This window comes from Apus apus, chromosome 25, assembly GCF_020740795.1.
Source record: "Apus apus isolate bApuApu2 chromosome 25, bApuApu2.pri.cur, whole genome shotgun sequence".
Classification (NCBI taxonomy): Eukaryota; Metazoa; Chordata; class Aves; order Apodiformes; family Apodidae; genus Apus; species Apus apus.
Window position 1 is genome coordinate 4,819,545 of NC_067306.1, and position 15,607 is coordinate 4,835,151.

Here is a 15,607-nt window from a genome sequence, read left to right on the forward strand (position 1 = left end):
AGAACCTCCACCACCACCACCTCCACCACCTCCTCCACAACCACCCCCTCCAACTCCACCTCCACAACCACCACCTCCAATTCCACCACCTTCTCCACCTCCTTCACCAACTCCACCACCACCTTCTCCACCTCCTTCACCAACTCCACCACCACCTCCTCCACCTCCACAACCACCCCCTCCAGCTCCACCACCGCCACCACCTCCAGAACCTCCACAACCACCACCTCCATCACCCCCACCCCCAAGGGTGCCCTCCTAGCCCCCAGCTGCACCCACCACCAGTTTGCCATCCCAGCTGGTGACTGACGCCCCAAGCCACTGGTGTGACTTGTAGGTGTGGAGCCTTAAGGTGTTTTGGGTCTCGGTCTCATCTCCTGGGAGAGTGGGAGAGGGGGAGTGTGCCAGGCCTGCAGACCCCCCCAGCACCCACCCCCCATCCCATGGCACCCACCCGCAGTGTCGATGGGGAGGGGGTGGCAGGGGGTCTTTCCAGGGGGCCAGGAGCAGAGGAAGACGGCACCGGGCTGGACCACGCCGGGCTGGGAGGTGTTGGCGTGGGGTGCCCCCACTGCCACGCTGGGCCTGGGGGGAACACAGGGGGTCAGGGTGGGGGTCCAGCTGCCAAGCCCAACCCCAACCCCACACTGCGTCCTCACCTGCCCTCTGCGGTGTGGAAATCCAAGGCAAAGCCAAAATAGCTGCCGGGGGGTCCCTCGTAGATGGTGGGGGGTTCCTGGAGGAGCCCCAGGGTGGGGGCCGAGCACAGATCCCCGAGGAGCAGCAGGGCCTGGAGCAGGGCAGTGACAGCCCCCATGGCCACCATGGCCACCCCAAGTGTGGTGGCAGCCCCAGCACAGCCCGTGTCCCTCTGGCTTATCTGCAGGGATGCAGCTGGGGACGGGCACAGCGGGACACAGGAAGGGCCCCCCCGCACCCACATCCACCCCCACCCACGGGGGGTGCGGGGGAGCACGTCCCACTTTTGGCTGGGGATGGAGGTGCAGAGCAGGGCAGGAGGTGGCAGGGGGGGACACACAGCCATGGGGGGACAGGGTGAGGGGTGGGGGAACCCAGCCCTGGCAGGAAGCAGCACAACACCCTGCACCCACCACCCTCCTCCTGCCGGGGGGGGGCAAACCCAGCCCCTCACCCCCCCATGGGATCCCTATCTCAGGGCACAGGCCTGGCCAGTGGAAAGGGGGGGGTGGCCATGGGACACAGGGCCCCTCCATCATCCCCTCAGCTTCCACAGCAGGACAGAGCAATATGGGGGACACCCGAGTTCCTCCCCTGCCACCCACCGTGTCCCCATCTGCAGGGCAGGGACACCCCAAAACCCTCCATGGGAAGAGAGCCAGGGCAGCCCAGCCACTGGGCACCAGGGTGCCAAGGGGGGACACAAGCCCACAGCCAAGGTAACCAGGGGGCCCTTGTCCTGAGCAGAAAAAGCTCCTGGACATGCCCAGCTGGGACTCCAGTGGCCATGGGAGCCCCTCGGTCTCAGCCACGTGTACCCTTTGGCTTAATCCACTTGCAGGATTAATTTAGATGTTTAATTAAGGCCACTCAAGGTGCAGGGGCTCCTCTTGCTCACCCAGGGCCAGTGGCAGGGTGAGGCACTGGAGGTGCTGGTTAGAGTCCAGAGGAGGCCCCAGGAATGATCTGGACACAGGCTGGGAAAGTTGGGGTGTTCAGCCTGGAGAAGAGAAGGCTCCAGGGAGACCTTAGAGCAGCTTCCAGTGCCTGAAGGGGCTCCAGGAAAGCTGGGGAGGGGCTTGGGACAAGGGCAGGGAGGGATGGGATGAGGGGGATGGATGAAAACTGGAAGAGGGAGATTGAGGTGAGACATGAGGAGGGAATTCTTCCCTGTGAGGGTGGGGAGAGCCTGGCCCAGGTTGCCCAGGGAAGCTGTGGCTGCCCCATCCCTGGCAGTGTTGAAGGGCAGGTTGGATGGGGCTTGGAGTAGGAGCAGGGTGAAACCACCAGAGCAGCCAGAAGGTGGGGGCTGGAGAGGAGAATCCCAATGCCCCAGGACAGAGACCAGAGAGGGTGCAGGTGCTCAGCAAAGGGCATGCTGCCAACCCAGCCATCACAGCACCCAAACCCACCACTTCTTGCCCCATTTCACCTTCAGTAACAGTTGGGCAGGTTCATCCCACCAGCAGACAACTTGCTGAACCCACCGGGTGCACCGAGGGCTCCTACCCCAAATAACATCACAGAACTACCAAGGCTGGAAAAGACCTTTAAAGATCATCAGGTCCAGCCTCTGACCTGACACCACCACGTCAACCAGACCATGGCACCACCACGTCAACCAGACCATGGCACCTCCAGCCTTTCCTTGAACACCTCCAGGGATGGTGCCTCCACCGCTTCCCTGTGAAGTCCATTCCAAACATCCTTTAAAACCAAATTATTTCTGCACCCAGCCCAGTATCTTCCAAGCAAAATATTCCAATGAAAAGTAGTTTCACTGGATGAACCAACCATCCAATCCTGTTATTTCAGGACAGAGCCCTGGGCTACAGCAGCAGCTCCAACTCATCTCACGCAACCACAAGCTTTTTTTTGTCCACAAATCATTGGTTTATTAGAAAGGTTTTTCTTTCCCCCCCCCCCTCACTTTACAGCATATATATATATTTATATATATATATCTTATGTGACAAAGTTAAATACAGTCTGTTTATGCTTGTTAAGTAATGACAGGTTAATTATTTTTAGCATTATTCTGGAAGTCAAAAAAACCCCAACAACCCCAACCAAGCCCTGACTGCAGCGTGACGGGTGCCAGAAGATGTGGATGGGAGCTAGAAGCTAATGAAGCTCAGCACTGAGACATTAATACTGCATTTGTTAATTATGTACAGAGAAATTGAGTCCCTTTTTTGTTGCCCGTTGTTGTTTCAGTCTGACCTGCTCAAATGCCAAGTTTCTCCTTTGTAAGAGTGAGGAAGCTCAGAGGTTTCGATTCTTTCAAGTCCTGCCCCTCCTAGGAGGGGACAGGGACATCAGGGAGCTGGCATGTGTCTCGTGTCCCCTTGCTGCCTGCTCCTGTCCTACAAAGCACCCTCAGGTGCTCCTGAACATGAGGAGGATCCCAACCTGGAATAGCCAGGTCAGCAGAAGCCCCCAACCTGGAATAGCCAGGTCAGCGGGGGCAGCAGGGACTTGTCCCAGTGCCCTGGGAAGAGCTGGTGGATGAAGAAGCCTCCCAGGCTGCTAGCTGAGGCAGCAGGTAGTGCTGGGAAGAGAGAAATCCCTTCTGGAACATCACAGCCTCAAGGGACTAGTCCTGAACCTCTCCCTGCAGGGAAGGTGGCAAAGGGGCAGGGGTCCAAGGCTCCTCCCTCCCCAGGGGGCTGCACTGAGGCACAGCTGGGCTGGCACCTGCCGGGCACCGCTCCAGACCCAGGGGAAAACAGGGAAAAAGACCAAAAAAAAAAAAAATTGTAAAAAAGGGGCATTTGATACTCTGGGAGAGAACCCAAATTCCTGACACTCCCGAGACCACCTCCAGTGTCAATTCCTAAAGCAGCTGCTCAGCAAAGCCAGGGAACAGCCCTGGCACCCACCACCTCCCACGGCGACTGACCCACCTCCACACGCCTCTCACCTCTTGTTTTTCTTCTGCAAAATGCTAAATGAAGATTATTTTATTATTTATTTCTTTTTTTTTCTTTTTTTTTTTTTTACATTTTATAGTACATAAAAACTTCAAAAATACATGAGCTTGGTAAAATATACATGCTTAGTCGTTCTGCATCTAGCTGGAACTAGAAAGTTGAACCTTTCCAAGTGTCTGATGTCACCTACAGCAAACATATTTACACAGAAGCCACCAGAACAAGTACCACCAAAAAAAAAACTGGCTGTAAAAAATATTATTGCAGTATACTACAAATGTAACCTTTTTTTTTTTTTTCCTTTCTTTCTTATATATGAGCTACAAAAAGCAGCATCTTTGTTTTACAGAGTTCAGTGCAATTCTTTACATTAAAAAAAAAATAATCCTATAAATTAATAAGGAAACCATCAGTGTTACAGAGGGAAGAATCTGCTTTCCACACCCTGGCCTCTCTCCCCACTCTTTCTGTATTGCTTCAATTCCTAAGGGGACTTTTCTTTCTCTCTCCCATTCCAGCGTCTCTTTCCCAACACTGCAGAAGGTGGAAGTCAGAGTGTTATTTCCCCCACTCCACCCCTTCCTCTCAGGAGTGGTCAAAAGCTCAGGTTGAACCCCCCCAACCTAGAACCTCTCTCCAGCCCAGGATTTCCAGAAGGCCTTAAGGTGCAGTCCTCACCAGGAGAATGTTAATGCAGGATGGAGAAGGGTCGCAGGTTCTCTCTTCACCTCTAAAACCAGACCTCACTTCCACCTTTGCTGCTCACACCGAGACGCAAAACCTCAGGATGTGGCTCCAGGGTGCTAAAAAAAATCTCCTGTAGTGCCTGAAAACTGGTGCTGGCCCAGCTGGAGCAGGAGTGGCCCTGCCCTCTCATTGCTCTCCTCGCCACCTCTCCCAGTCACTGAATGTTTGTGATGACAAGCTGGGTTCAGTCATGCTATTTTAATTAGATGACCTCATTAAAAGGGTTTTAAGAGACCTATTAGTGTGGATGAAATCTCATGTATCATATACAAGGCGGCAGGAGGAAGATGACCAAGGGTAAGAATCCAGGGGGGGGAAAAAAGCCATTCCGAGTGTCTTGCTGGTCTCCAGGTGACACGACTCCCCTGGGACAGCACTGCTGCGTGTTGGGGACACCAGAGCGTCCCTGGAAGCAGGGACACGCAACCTCCACAGTGACCCACCACCTGCTGCTACCCAGCCCTCTAGCCTCTGGCTTCTTTGGCTGCTAAAGAGTGAAAGGAAATTCTCCAGCCTCGCCTGCCAACTTGGATCAACTTCAACCCCCTTCCCAAAAACGCAAAATAATTCTCCTTCCTCCGAGGTTACTTCATTTTTTTGTCCTTCATGTGCCGTGACTGGGTGGGTGCTGCAAGTCCTGTCCTGAGAAAATGGGGTGCAGCAGAGGGTGGAGGTGTAAGGCCGTGGCGGCCGCGGCGGCAGCGGGTCTGGGGGCGAGGAGGGTCGGGTAGAGAGCGTGAGGAACCGGGTGGAACGTGAAGGGGCCGGGATGAATCGCCGAGGCCGGAATGATGTGGATGGGGTGGCTGGCTAGAAAGGTGGCAGGATGGCCTGGAATAATCGAGTGGGTCAAGTGGGATAAGGAGATGGGCGTCAGGTGGGGCTGGGGTATGTGATGGACCTGGGCGAGGGGCTGCGGGTGCGGGTGGGGGTGGATGCCGATGGCGGCGGCGGCAGCGGCAGCGTGGTGCTGCAGGATGGCGTGCTGCACCGTGGTGATGGAGGTGGCCGAGGCCGCCGCCGGCTGCTGGATGTGGATGGGCTGCAGGGCAGGGGCTGCCGGGGCCAGGGCGGCCGAGGCAGGGAAGGCCTTCACCTGCTTTGCCAGGAGCTGCTGCTGGATGTGCTGCTGAGCAGCTTGCTGCAGTTTGCTGTACTTCTCCATCTCTTCGGGGGTGAAGGTGATGGGCTGGCTCTCCAGTGGTGCTAGGGAAGAGTCTTCTCCTCCTTCCCGATCCCCTTCCATGCTCGGCTCCCCACCCTGAGGCACGTAGCCTGGAAAGTGCTCAACATCTGGAACTAAGGGCATCATACTGGTTTCCACTGGGACAGGCTGGTTACCCCCATCCATGGGTTCCAGCCCATCGTCGTCGCGGGGATCCGAGAGGAAGTTGTGTGGCATGACCAGATCTCCAGAGGCAAAGCACTCGGGGAGCGCCGGTGCTTCCAGGGGAATGGGCGGCATTTCCACAGCAGGTTCATCACGTTTCTGCTCATCCAGAGGTTTGTCCTGCATGGCCAGAGCCACTTCTTCCAGGAGAGACTGGCCAGCCAACTGCCCCTCCTCCATGCCTTGGGAAGCATCCTCAGAATCCGACAGCTCCTGCTCCTCTCCCCTCTCCAAGCCAGACTCTTCATACCTTTTTGCGTTGGGTTTTCGAACCGTTGGCAGTTTCCCAATTAAGGGGAGAACCGGTTTGTTACCTAAGGAAGGAGGAAGTTTGGGGCCAAAGTAGCCCTGGGGTGGATCTTTGAGCTTTATGCCCACCTTGTTGGGCCCTGCCAGCATCTCGTCAGCGACACTGGGCTTCTTCTCAACCTTCCTGGACTGAACCTTTTCCAGGAGGAGCTTTGCAGTGACGGAGTTTCTCTCCTCAGGACTGCACTCGCCTTCCGAGATCCTCCCAGTGCCGGAGCTGCTGCTGTTGTGGGACAACGATCCCGATCCCTTCAGATCCTCTCCTTTACCATCCTCTTTCTTCAGCGCTGCTCCCTCATTCCGGCCTGCCCGGAAATAGTGAGGAGATTGAGAGCGATAGATTTTGGACCTGATGAAGTCCCTTCTCCCAGGCCTCCTCTCCTCGGGGCTCTCATGGCCTCGAGAGCCCTTCCGTGACAGGGATCTCTGCGAGTGGCTCCTGGTGCTGCGGCTGCGGTCGCGGCTGTAGCTGCGGCTCCGCTTCCAGCTGCGGCTCCTCCTCTTGCTCCGGCTGCGGCTGCAGCTGCTGCTGCGCGTCCTGCCCCGGCTCCTCGACCTCGACCTGTCTCGAGGGTGAGTCCGGCTCCTGCTTCGACTCCTCGACCTGCTCCTGCTGGAGCTGTAGTCGTCCTCCGAGGAGGAATATTTGCGCCTCTTGGATCTGTGATTGGAACTGTTGTAGTCGGAGTCATCCTCCGAGTCGTGGGAACGCTTGGAGTGGCACCTCGAGCGGTCGCTGTAGTCGCTGTAGCTGTCATCCGAGTAGCTCCTCCGCCGGCTGTACCGGCTCTGCTCAGAGGAGGCGTCGGAGCTGCTGGAGTAGGACCTGCGGGAGGAGCGCCGGCGCCCCGAGCGGGAGCGGCTCCGGGAGCCCTCGCTGCCCGACTCGTAGTCCTCGCTGTAGTGGGAGGGGGATTCCTGCCCCGGGGACCCCTCCTCGCTGTCCTCGTCCCTGCTGCTCTGCCGGCTCCTGCGGCTGCTCCTGCCCAGGGACGGGCCCAGGCACCGTCTCCTGGAAGCAGGGACCTGCTGCAGCTCAGCCCTGTGTTTTTTGCTGCCGTGCTCTGGGCAGGAGTTGCCACCATCCTCTTTTTTCCCGCTGCTTCCCTCTTCCGCAGACAGAGACTTCCTCTGGGCCTCCTGGGAGCCCCACTTTTTCTTCTGGAAATGGCCACACTCTTCAGCCAGTTCTGTTTTCAGCGCCCGCTCCGACTCAGTCGACAGGGAAGATTTGCCTTTTCTGTGTCTGTGCCTTTTCCGTTTCTTGGGTTTCTCTTCCCCCAGGTCAGTTTTCCGGCTCTTCTCGTCAGCTTCCTCCTTGTGTTTACGTTTGTGTTTGCTGGACTTTTTGTGCTTCTTTTTCTTTTTGTGTTTATGAGATCTTCCAGATTTACTCTTCCCAGTTATGCTTTTACCACTGTCCTCTCCTTCTCCTTTACCCCCACTTGCCAAACTGGAGTCCTGCTTGTTCTGGGACCCACAGGTGGACAGGGATTTGGTTTCCACTTTTAGAGCAGAACTGTTAGCTGCACTTTCTGCCTCCTTGGCTTTACTGTGCTCCCCAGATTCCACGCTCTGAACATTTTCCTTACAAAGCCCCCCCGGCTCCTTGGATTTCTCTGCCCCTTTACCTTTAGCATCTTTGTTGCGAGAGCTCTTGAAATCAAAATACAGGGGGTTACAACTGTAGGAAACAGATGGTTCTGCTTTGGTAAAGATGAGAAGCTCTGAAGGCCACTGGAGAGTCGTGCTCTCATCTTTACTCAAAACAGGAAAAAATGGTCCTGTGGGATGCTTTGGTCCTTCAGTGACATCTTTACAGCTTGGGACAGGCTGAGGGGCTTCCTTAGTGGTGTCTGGCTCAGGGAGATTGCTCTCTGTGAGGGGTTTGCTCTCCGACACACTCACATTTTCTGGGACTTCTTGGGGCTCTGCTTTGCTCTGCTGAGCTGCAGCTTCAGTCGTGCTCTGCTCCTTCTGCTGCCCCGTGCTCTCTGCGGCCTTCTCAGTGTGCTTGCCAGGTTTGGGTTTTGGAGAGTTTCCCTTTTTAACTTCATTTGTGTTTTTTTTGTTCACATTTTCAGCTTCCACTTGTTCGGTGGACTTCATGAAAAGCAGGAATTGAAAATTAGGCTTCACTTTACAGTGGGCTGGGGGAATATAGTGGTAGTATTCTGGTTCAACTGCCATTGGTCCATCTTCTCGTCTCATCTTTTTGAGTTTAGATAAGGTAGTGGCTAGAGACCCACTGTCTTTGTCATGTTGGTCATCTTCCTCTGCCTTGCCATCAGAATTATTTGTGCTTTCACCCTCACCAGATTTCTGCAGGTTCCCTGCATCTGAGGACCCTCTCTCATCAGCTTTTCCTCCATCTGCAGAACTCGATTCTTCCACGTGGTCCTTGAAGACAGAAGCGATGGTCTCGAGCTTTACCGGGGTCTTCTTGGCAAAGGAAAAGGACACCCCGATCTTCTGGAGTGGAGTCCCCAAAGTGCTCTTCAAGCCAAAGCTGATACCCTGTCCTGGCTGGGCAGGCGTAACAGGGCCACCCACTTGTCCAGTGTTGAGGAAACCTCTGTCCATAGTCATCTCTGGAGCTTGCCCAGAAGTTATCTGGATGAAAGAACTGCTGTTGGCTGCAGACTCGTCCTCCTCCCCCCCTTCCTCATCCACGGCCACCGTGGTGGTTCTGAACATGGGTCCACTTCCTGGGGCACTGTGTGGACAGAGAAAACAGCTGAAGAACAGCTGGCTACTTGGGTGCTTCACCCACCCACCTTCTACCCATCCCAAGCACTCTTGCATTCAGTAAACCAGCATTACACAAACATCTGCATTTTTCAATGATATGAAATACTGGAAGAAAACCTATTGCTGGATCAAGCAATTTGGGGGGGCTCTGAACTGCCACTTTAGTGAGTTTACCCCTAAAAAAACAACAGGGTGAGGCCAAATTCAAGTATGAAGCTTTGTCCTCAAAAGTTAAGACAGAATTGCAGGAGAAAGAATTGCAGTGCAGCAGAATTCCTTCACTAAAAGGGTTGTCAGGCCCTGGCCCAGGCTGCCCAGGGAGGTGGGGGAGTCTCCTCCACCCCTGGAGGGATTTCAAAGCCGTGTAGATGTGGTGCTGAGGGACATGGGTCAGTGGTGGGTCATGGGTCCCCTTGGGAAGGCTGGGGGAATGGTTGGACTGGATGATCTTCAAGGTCTTTTCCACCCAAAACAATTCCATGACTCTAAAGGGCCATGGTCCCAGGCACAGGTGTCCTGGGGTGCTGGGGATCCCCCACACTCACCACTCAGGCTGTCTCCTCTGCTCAGCCAGCTCGTGCAGACGCCGAAGGGCCTTCTCCTGCTTCCTCTCATCTTTTCGTGACCTTGAGGAGACATTGCGAGCAAACTCCCTCTGCTTGAGATCCTTCAACCTCTGAGGCAAAAGAAAGCAGGAACAGGTCAGATCAAAGCAGTCTGTGGTTAAGTGTCCAAAGGTGTCCCTTTGCTGTAGCACTGGAAAGTAAAGCCCCTCCCCAGGAACATTTATTGAGCTGGGATGGAGCAACAGCATCTGAGCTCAACAAACCAAACAGAACACGTTGCCATCCTTCCAGTAGCTCAATGAGAAGACAACTGGTGATGACTTTTGGCTACACCAAGTCTTTCCAGTCCACACGACTGGTTTTCTTTAGCATGTGCAACAAAGCTGATTTCAAAGCAACAAGCAAAGTCTGGAAGAAAAAAGGGGAGGAGGGAGGAAAAAACGGACTGTTCACTTTGCTGCTCTTATAAGGGTGTGCAAATGTACTTGACAAACAGTGCATGACAGAAGTCTTAATAGCATGGGCCAGGGAACAGAAAGGGATTAGCTGGTGCAAGAGTTCCCTAGGTATTCAATCTTACAAAAGCAATGTACAAATTACATTGGAGAAGGTGCCAAAAATCCCATGCAAATGATTCCAGTCAGCAAATAAATCATCCAACATACACCACAAACAGTTACTTGCTTTCCCGACAGTAGTTCTGAGCTGGTGTCTCCAGAAACAAAATGCTCTAAAATGCAGTGGGGTCTTTTGGAGGTTTAATACTTCAGAGGGGAGAAACACTAAGTTCTCCAGAAATCTCCTGGTGCGAGGAAGCAAACCCAAACCCAAGGAATTTCAAACACTGGAAGGAAAATCAAGATATCCAGTTCTAACACAGGTTGAACATCCCAGACTTCAGAACAGTTTTGAAAGTCCTTGTTTCAAAGCCCTAGGAAAGAGGCTGATGTTTGATCCTCTGAATACATGTGAAAATTCACAAGGCATTTTTAAGAGGGTGCTGTGCAGAAGTTTAAGTACCAGAAAGCAGCAAAGAAAGATCCCCTACCATCCTGAGGGATCCATTTTTCTTTTTTAGTGCACAATTTGAAACCTTTTCAAAAGGCCCAATTCCAGCCAGCCCCACGTCCCCAGCTTTTGAAAACAGTCTCCTGGTTTTCAGGTATTTCATGAAGGTCCTGACAGACTAAGAGGACTCAAGGCAGTGGTCACTGCAGAAAAATTCTCCTACCAGATGTACAAATCATGGGTGAATTTTAAATATAGCTTCTGGCTGGCTGACTCTGCCTCTTTTATGGAGCAGGGTCAGACAGGCACACACAGGAACAGGGGATCTGAAGCCTAACCCAGAGGTCAGATTAGAGGAATTAAGTTGGCCCAATGTAAAGAGAACATTGCTTTGTGAAAAAGGGGAAGATTTGACAAGACAGAGGATTCTCTTACCTAATTGTATTTACTAAACATGGTTGGGAGCTACCAAGATCAGAGGGGAGGACACACAAAAATTACAGCTATAGACACTAGTAGAAAGAAACTCACTCTTGTGATCTGGGCTCCAAAATTAGAAGGGTTTGCTTTCAATACATCAGCTGAAAACGTCACATCACAGAGAAAAAAAAGAAAGTAAAAATATAACAGGAGTGGAAAAGAGAGGGGGGAAAAAAAAAAAAGTATATATAAAAAGCAAAGCATTTCTAGAGAGGTTGTTGATGTGTCTGTGAGCTGCTCTAGGGAGGAGGAGCAGAGGCAGCAGAACTACAGGGCTGAGCTGGGGGGGCTGGAGCAAAGGGGGGACACAAACACATGGACACACAGACACAGCAATGATCCCACCTGGAATGACAGAGCTACTTTCACCAGGACAAGTAAAGGGCTCAAGGGTTTTGTGGTGTATGTTAAATATTGAATTGTGATAACATTTTTTTTTTCCCCCCAAGGTGGGGGGAGTGGGGGGGTAGAAAATGGCCCAAGCAATGCTACCAGCTTTTTCATGCTGATTTAAAAGCAGATCTAAAGTGCTCCAGGAAGTTAAAGTCACCAACAGCTGACCAAACTATTTAGATGGGGACTGATGCCAAGTCTCTACATCACTCATCCATTTGGAAAAAAATACAACCCAGCTATTTCCAACCAAAGTGAACTGTGACCTTTTACTTGCAGGATGAAGGTGCCATGGTGCACTCCAAAACCCACCTCCACCCCCAGACATGGCCTGAAACATCCCCCATGAAATCCAACGGGCTTAAAGGTTGTTAGTAAGGATGCAGCTGCCCACAATAGTCCTGCCCTCATTCTAATGGACAATTGTAATGAAAACAGAATTAAATGCCCAGTTCCTTAAATACTGACCTTTGTGGGTCTCTGCTCACCCAAACCTCCCACTCTTAACACTTCAAAATTATAAGTGATGAAGCAAATGAACTATGCTGATGCACTGCAGCTCCAGAACATGCAAGAGCTCAAATCCTGGGGTCAGTTCTGAGCCCCTGGGGACAAGAAGGACATGGAGGGGCTGGAGCGTGTCCAGGGAAGGGCAAGGGAGCTGGGGAAGGGGCTGGAGCACAAGGGTGAGGAGGAGCAGCTGAGGGAGCTGGGGGTGTCCAGCCTGGAGACAAGGAGGTGAGGGGAGACCTGCTGGCTCTGCAGCTGCCTGAGAGGAGGTTGGAGCCAGGGGGGTCGGGCTCTGCTCCCCAGGAACAAGTGACAGGAGCAGAGGAACCGGCCTCAAGTTGTGCCAGGGGAGGCTGAGGTTGGAGCTTGGGAACAGTTTCTCCCTGGCAAGGGCTGTCAGGGCCTGGCCCAGGCTGCCCAGGGCAGGGGGGGAGTCCCCATCCCTGGAGGGGTTTCCAAGCCCTGGAGATGGTGCTGAGGGACATGGGGCAGGGGTGGCCTGGGCAGGGCTGGGGAAGGGTTGGACTGGATGTTCTTCAAGGTGTTTTGCAACCAGAACAATTCTGTGATTCTCTGATCACCCTTTCAGGGAGGAAGTTTCTCCTAATCTCCAATCTAAACCTCCCCTGGTACCACCTGAGGCCCATCAGGAGCTCATCTCCTGCTGGCTTTGCACTGGGGAAATCCAGGTCAAGGCCACTCTGTGGTGCTGCTGCCCCCTGGAATTGGGGCTGTCCCCAAAAACCACCCACACCCCATGGTCCCAAGGGGAGCCCCTGGGGAGCACTGGCAGGAGCACCCACTGAGCTGGGACAGGGCTCCTGGCTCTGCAGTCAATTCAAAATCCCAGCACCCACCAATCACCTCCAGCATCATTTGGGACAGGTAGAGGTTTGTCTGGAGACACAAGAGCTGGTTTGAACAGAGGAGAAAAAATTTATCTTGTGTGACCTCTGTAGTTGTTGGGAGGATACAGGCAAAAATAAAGCAAGCTGGGGGAAGGATTGGACTGGATAATCTTCAAGGTCTTCTCCAACCAGAACAATTGTGTCATTCACGCTCCACTGCTGCTTGGTCCTTTTGAACCAATAAACCACTGACCATGGTTTCAAGACTGCTGAGAATTGATGCCTTCCCTAACTGGGGAAAAGTTGGTCTAATTTTACAAAGCTGACTTTATAAAGGACTGAGAGATCTCAAGGCTGAGTTTCTTTTTGTCACACAGGGGCAAGAAGTACGAGGGGTCTTGCTGGGTAAGTTTAGGATAGAAAAGTGCCACAATGAATCCCAGAATTATTTGTGTTGGAAGGGACCTTAAAGATCATCCAGCTCCAACCCCCTGCATGGGCAGGGACACCTCCCACCAGCCCAGGCTGCTCCAAGCCCCATCCAACCTGCCCTTCAACACTGCCAGGGATGGGGCAGCCACAGCTTCTCTGGGTGACCTGTTCCACTGCCCATGACATCTCCTTGGGAATGTAAAATATGGAATATCACCCAGCTCAGCATCTTGGGACTGACCTAAAATGCTTCATTCATCATCAGAAATTATTTCTCAAGTTTGCAAGAAGCCAAGTTCCAACAAACCTGGCTGGAGTCTGTCATCCTACATAAAAAGCAACCTGGAGTAGGGGAAGTGGGGACAACAAGACCAGACTGCTCGAGTGTAACAACAAAATTGGCCCAGGAACAGACCCCAAAGGCTACGACCACAGGCAGCTGATTAGCACTTCACTTTTAAAATAGCCAGAACTTATCAAAACATCCTGTCAGAGCAACCCCTCACTTCACTAATTGTGTAATTGAATCCAGTAATTGATCCGTGCCAGAAGCAGCTGACAACCAGTTAACAACAATTTCACAGCAGTAACAGGAGTGAGTGGAAGCACCAAAATGCTTTTCAACACACTCCAGGTCTCAGCCTCCCCAGAAAGCTATTTGAACTAAATTGATATTTAAGCTAGGCTTAGACTAAAGAAATTTCCATCTAATCCTTAGGCAAGTGTTCATTATTCTAATCCCACAAAATCTCTAAATTACTTTTTGGACTGCACCATATGTGTGGGTGTTCACAGAGGCTGGCCAGGCACAGCTGCCCCTTCCCTCCCCCCACAGCAGAGAAATTTAAAGAAGATTTGAATGTAGCCACTCAGTCATCCTCAGGGAGCTTCTCCCCACCAACTCAGGAATAGAAACCCTGGGAATTCATCTTCTTGGGGTGAAACCAGCCTTTTTTTAGCCTTCCCATGGCACTCAGCAAGGCTTCAACAGGATCAGGGCCAGCACTCTATTAAATCAAACATCCAGCTTCATGCTTCTACAGGATTTGAAAATTAGGAAGCTTTTTTTCCTTGAGAGGCAGAGTGTTTTCTGAGGAAGCAGAACACTCTTCTAAGCAGTGATGCATTTACAAACTGCAGAATGATGGTGACCAGGAAGCCAAAAAATATTCTTCTGTTGGTTTACAACTTTGAGAAGGGCCACACCAGTAAGCCCAGTGACCAGGGGACACAGAAATCACTGGTGTAAAGTTTGCCCAGATTTCTGCAGGCTAGAAGCAGTTCTTCACTACCTCAAGCCACCCTTCAGCTTGGTACTGTGCTTTTTATTAAGAGCTGCCACCCACCTCAGCTTTGTAACAAAGAATAGCACCTTAGGTTTCCAGCCTTGTTTCTCAGAAAATGACTAAGAAGTCTCTACATTTCAACAGGGAGTGTAAATGGAGCTTTTGAAGGACAGGTTTGATAGAAAAAAATCACTACTCCAGCACAAAGAAAGCTGCAGGAATGGATTATCTCCCCATCACTGCATTGCTCAGGAGGAGCCAAATGGGCACACAATGCCATTATCTTAAAATGCTCCTCAAATCAGCTTCCATAAGCTGCACTCCCACATCATTTCAAAGCTCTGGAGATATCCCAAGGCAGGCGGGTGAGGTAGGTGAATGAGGGGAGGGATCAGGATGCAGAAATTGCTGTAACAGGAAAAAACTCAGTGCATGCTGTGGGAACTGTGCATGAGGTTTTTTGGTGGTGAGCTGGAACTGAGGTGAGACCTCCCCTGAACCAGCCTGCAGGGTGCTGCTCTTCAGCTCAGGACCAGCAGTGAAGGGGCTTTCTTAATCTAAGTTGACAAAGTCCTGTATTGTACTGAAGTGAGGCCCATTCTTTGCCTAAAATTGATCCTGTTCTTCTCAGATAACAAAAGCTCTCAGCTACACTGCTTTCCTAGACCTGAAGGTGGGAGACATTCCTGACAAACCTGATTTTGAGGAGGAACAGCCTGGATCCAGGTACAGCCAAGAGACAGGAGGCAGCTCACGTGTCAGAGCCTGCTCCTCCCCTGCCATTGTTCTCAAGCTTCACTGCCAAACCCCATTAAATAAAATAATAATCTGCTTTTCATGACATGCCAGCAGGTTTCTGGCTTTCTGAACTTTTGATGGATGCTTGGTTCTTTGCCACAAAAGCTTCTGAGAGTGAACTACACCAGGAGCTAAATCCGAGCTCAAAGGATGCCACCCTTCATGATTTAACAGAAGTGAGAACACAACTCCTGCTTATTTTTGGGACTTCACATTCTTTGCACACTCCTCAATGAAGTGCAAAGAGCAGGGGGGGAAACAGCACACAACTGCACTTCTATTTCATCTCAGTTTCTCCCCTGACATCTCCTTTTCAGCTTAGGAAAATATACCATATGTTAAGGCACCACAGATAACCCAACACACCAGCCTGCCTGCCCTTCAGGAACAATCCCTCCTAATCACAACGTCCAGGTCTTGCACCTTGGAGACTTACTGAACTCTCTCCATGTATCAA

At 52.1% G+C, this 15,607-nt stretch overlaps 2 protein-coding genes across 7 annotated transcripts in view; both read right to left on the reverse strand.

Annotated features, from left to right (window-relative positions):
- Nucleotides 1-258: 258 nt before the first annotated feature.
- On the reverse strand, nt 259-857 carry LOC127394248 (integrin alpha-8-like). The gene is made up of 3 exons (XM_051640091.1): nt 660-857; nt 455-585; nt 259-377 (listed from the first exon to the last, which is right to left on the reverse strand). Exons 1-3 carry the CDS (start codon nt 824-826, stop codon nt 259-261), a joined length of 417 nt encoding a protein of 138 aa, XP_051496051.1. The 5' UTR covers nt 827-857.
- A 1,727-nt stretch (nt 858-2,584) lies between these two features.
- The window catches only part of GPATCH8 (G-patch domain containing 8), a 59,160-nt gene continuing 46,137 nt past the window's right edge, over nt 2,585-15,607 (reverse strand). For 5 of the 6 annotated variants that reach the window (XM_051640282.1, XM_051640283.1, XM_051640284.1 and 2 more), the window contains 2 exons: nt 9,375-9,505; nt 2,585-8,794 (listed from right to left, as the gene is read on the reverse strand). In XM_051640282.1, coding sequence (XP_051496242.1) covers nt 4,984-8,794; nt 9,375-9,505 — 3,942 coding nt within the window. In that variant the 3' untranslated portion in view covers nt 2,585-4,983. The remainder of the gene's footprint in view (nt 8,795-9,374; nt 9,506-15,607) is intronic. The other variant, XR_007891621.1, reaches the window with a different exon arrangement.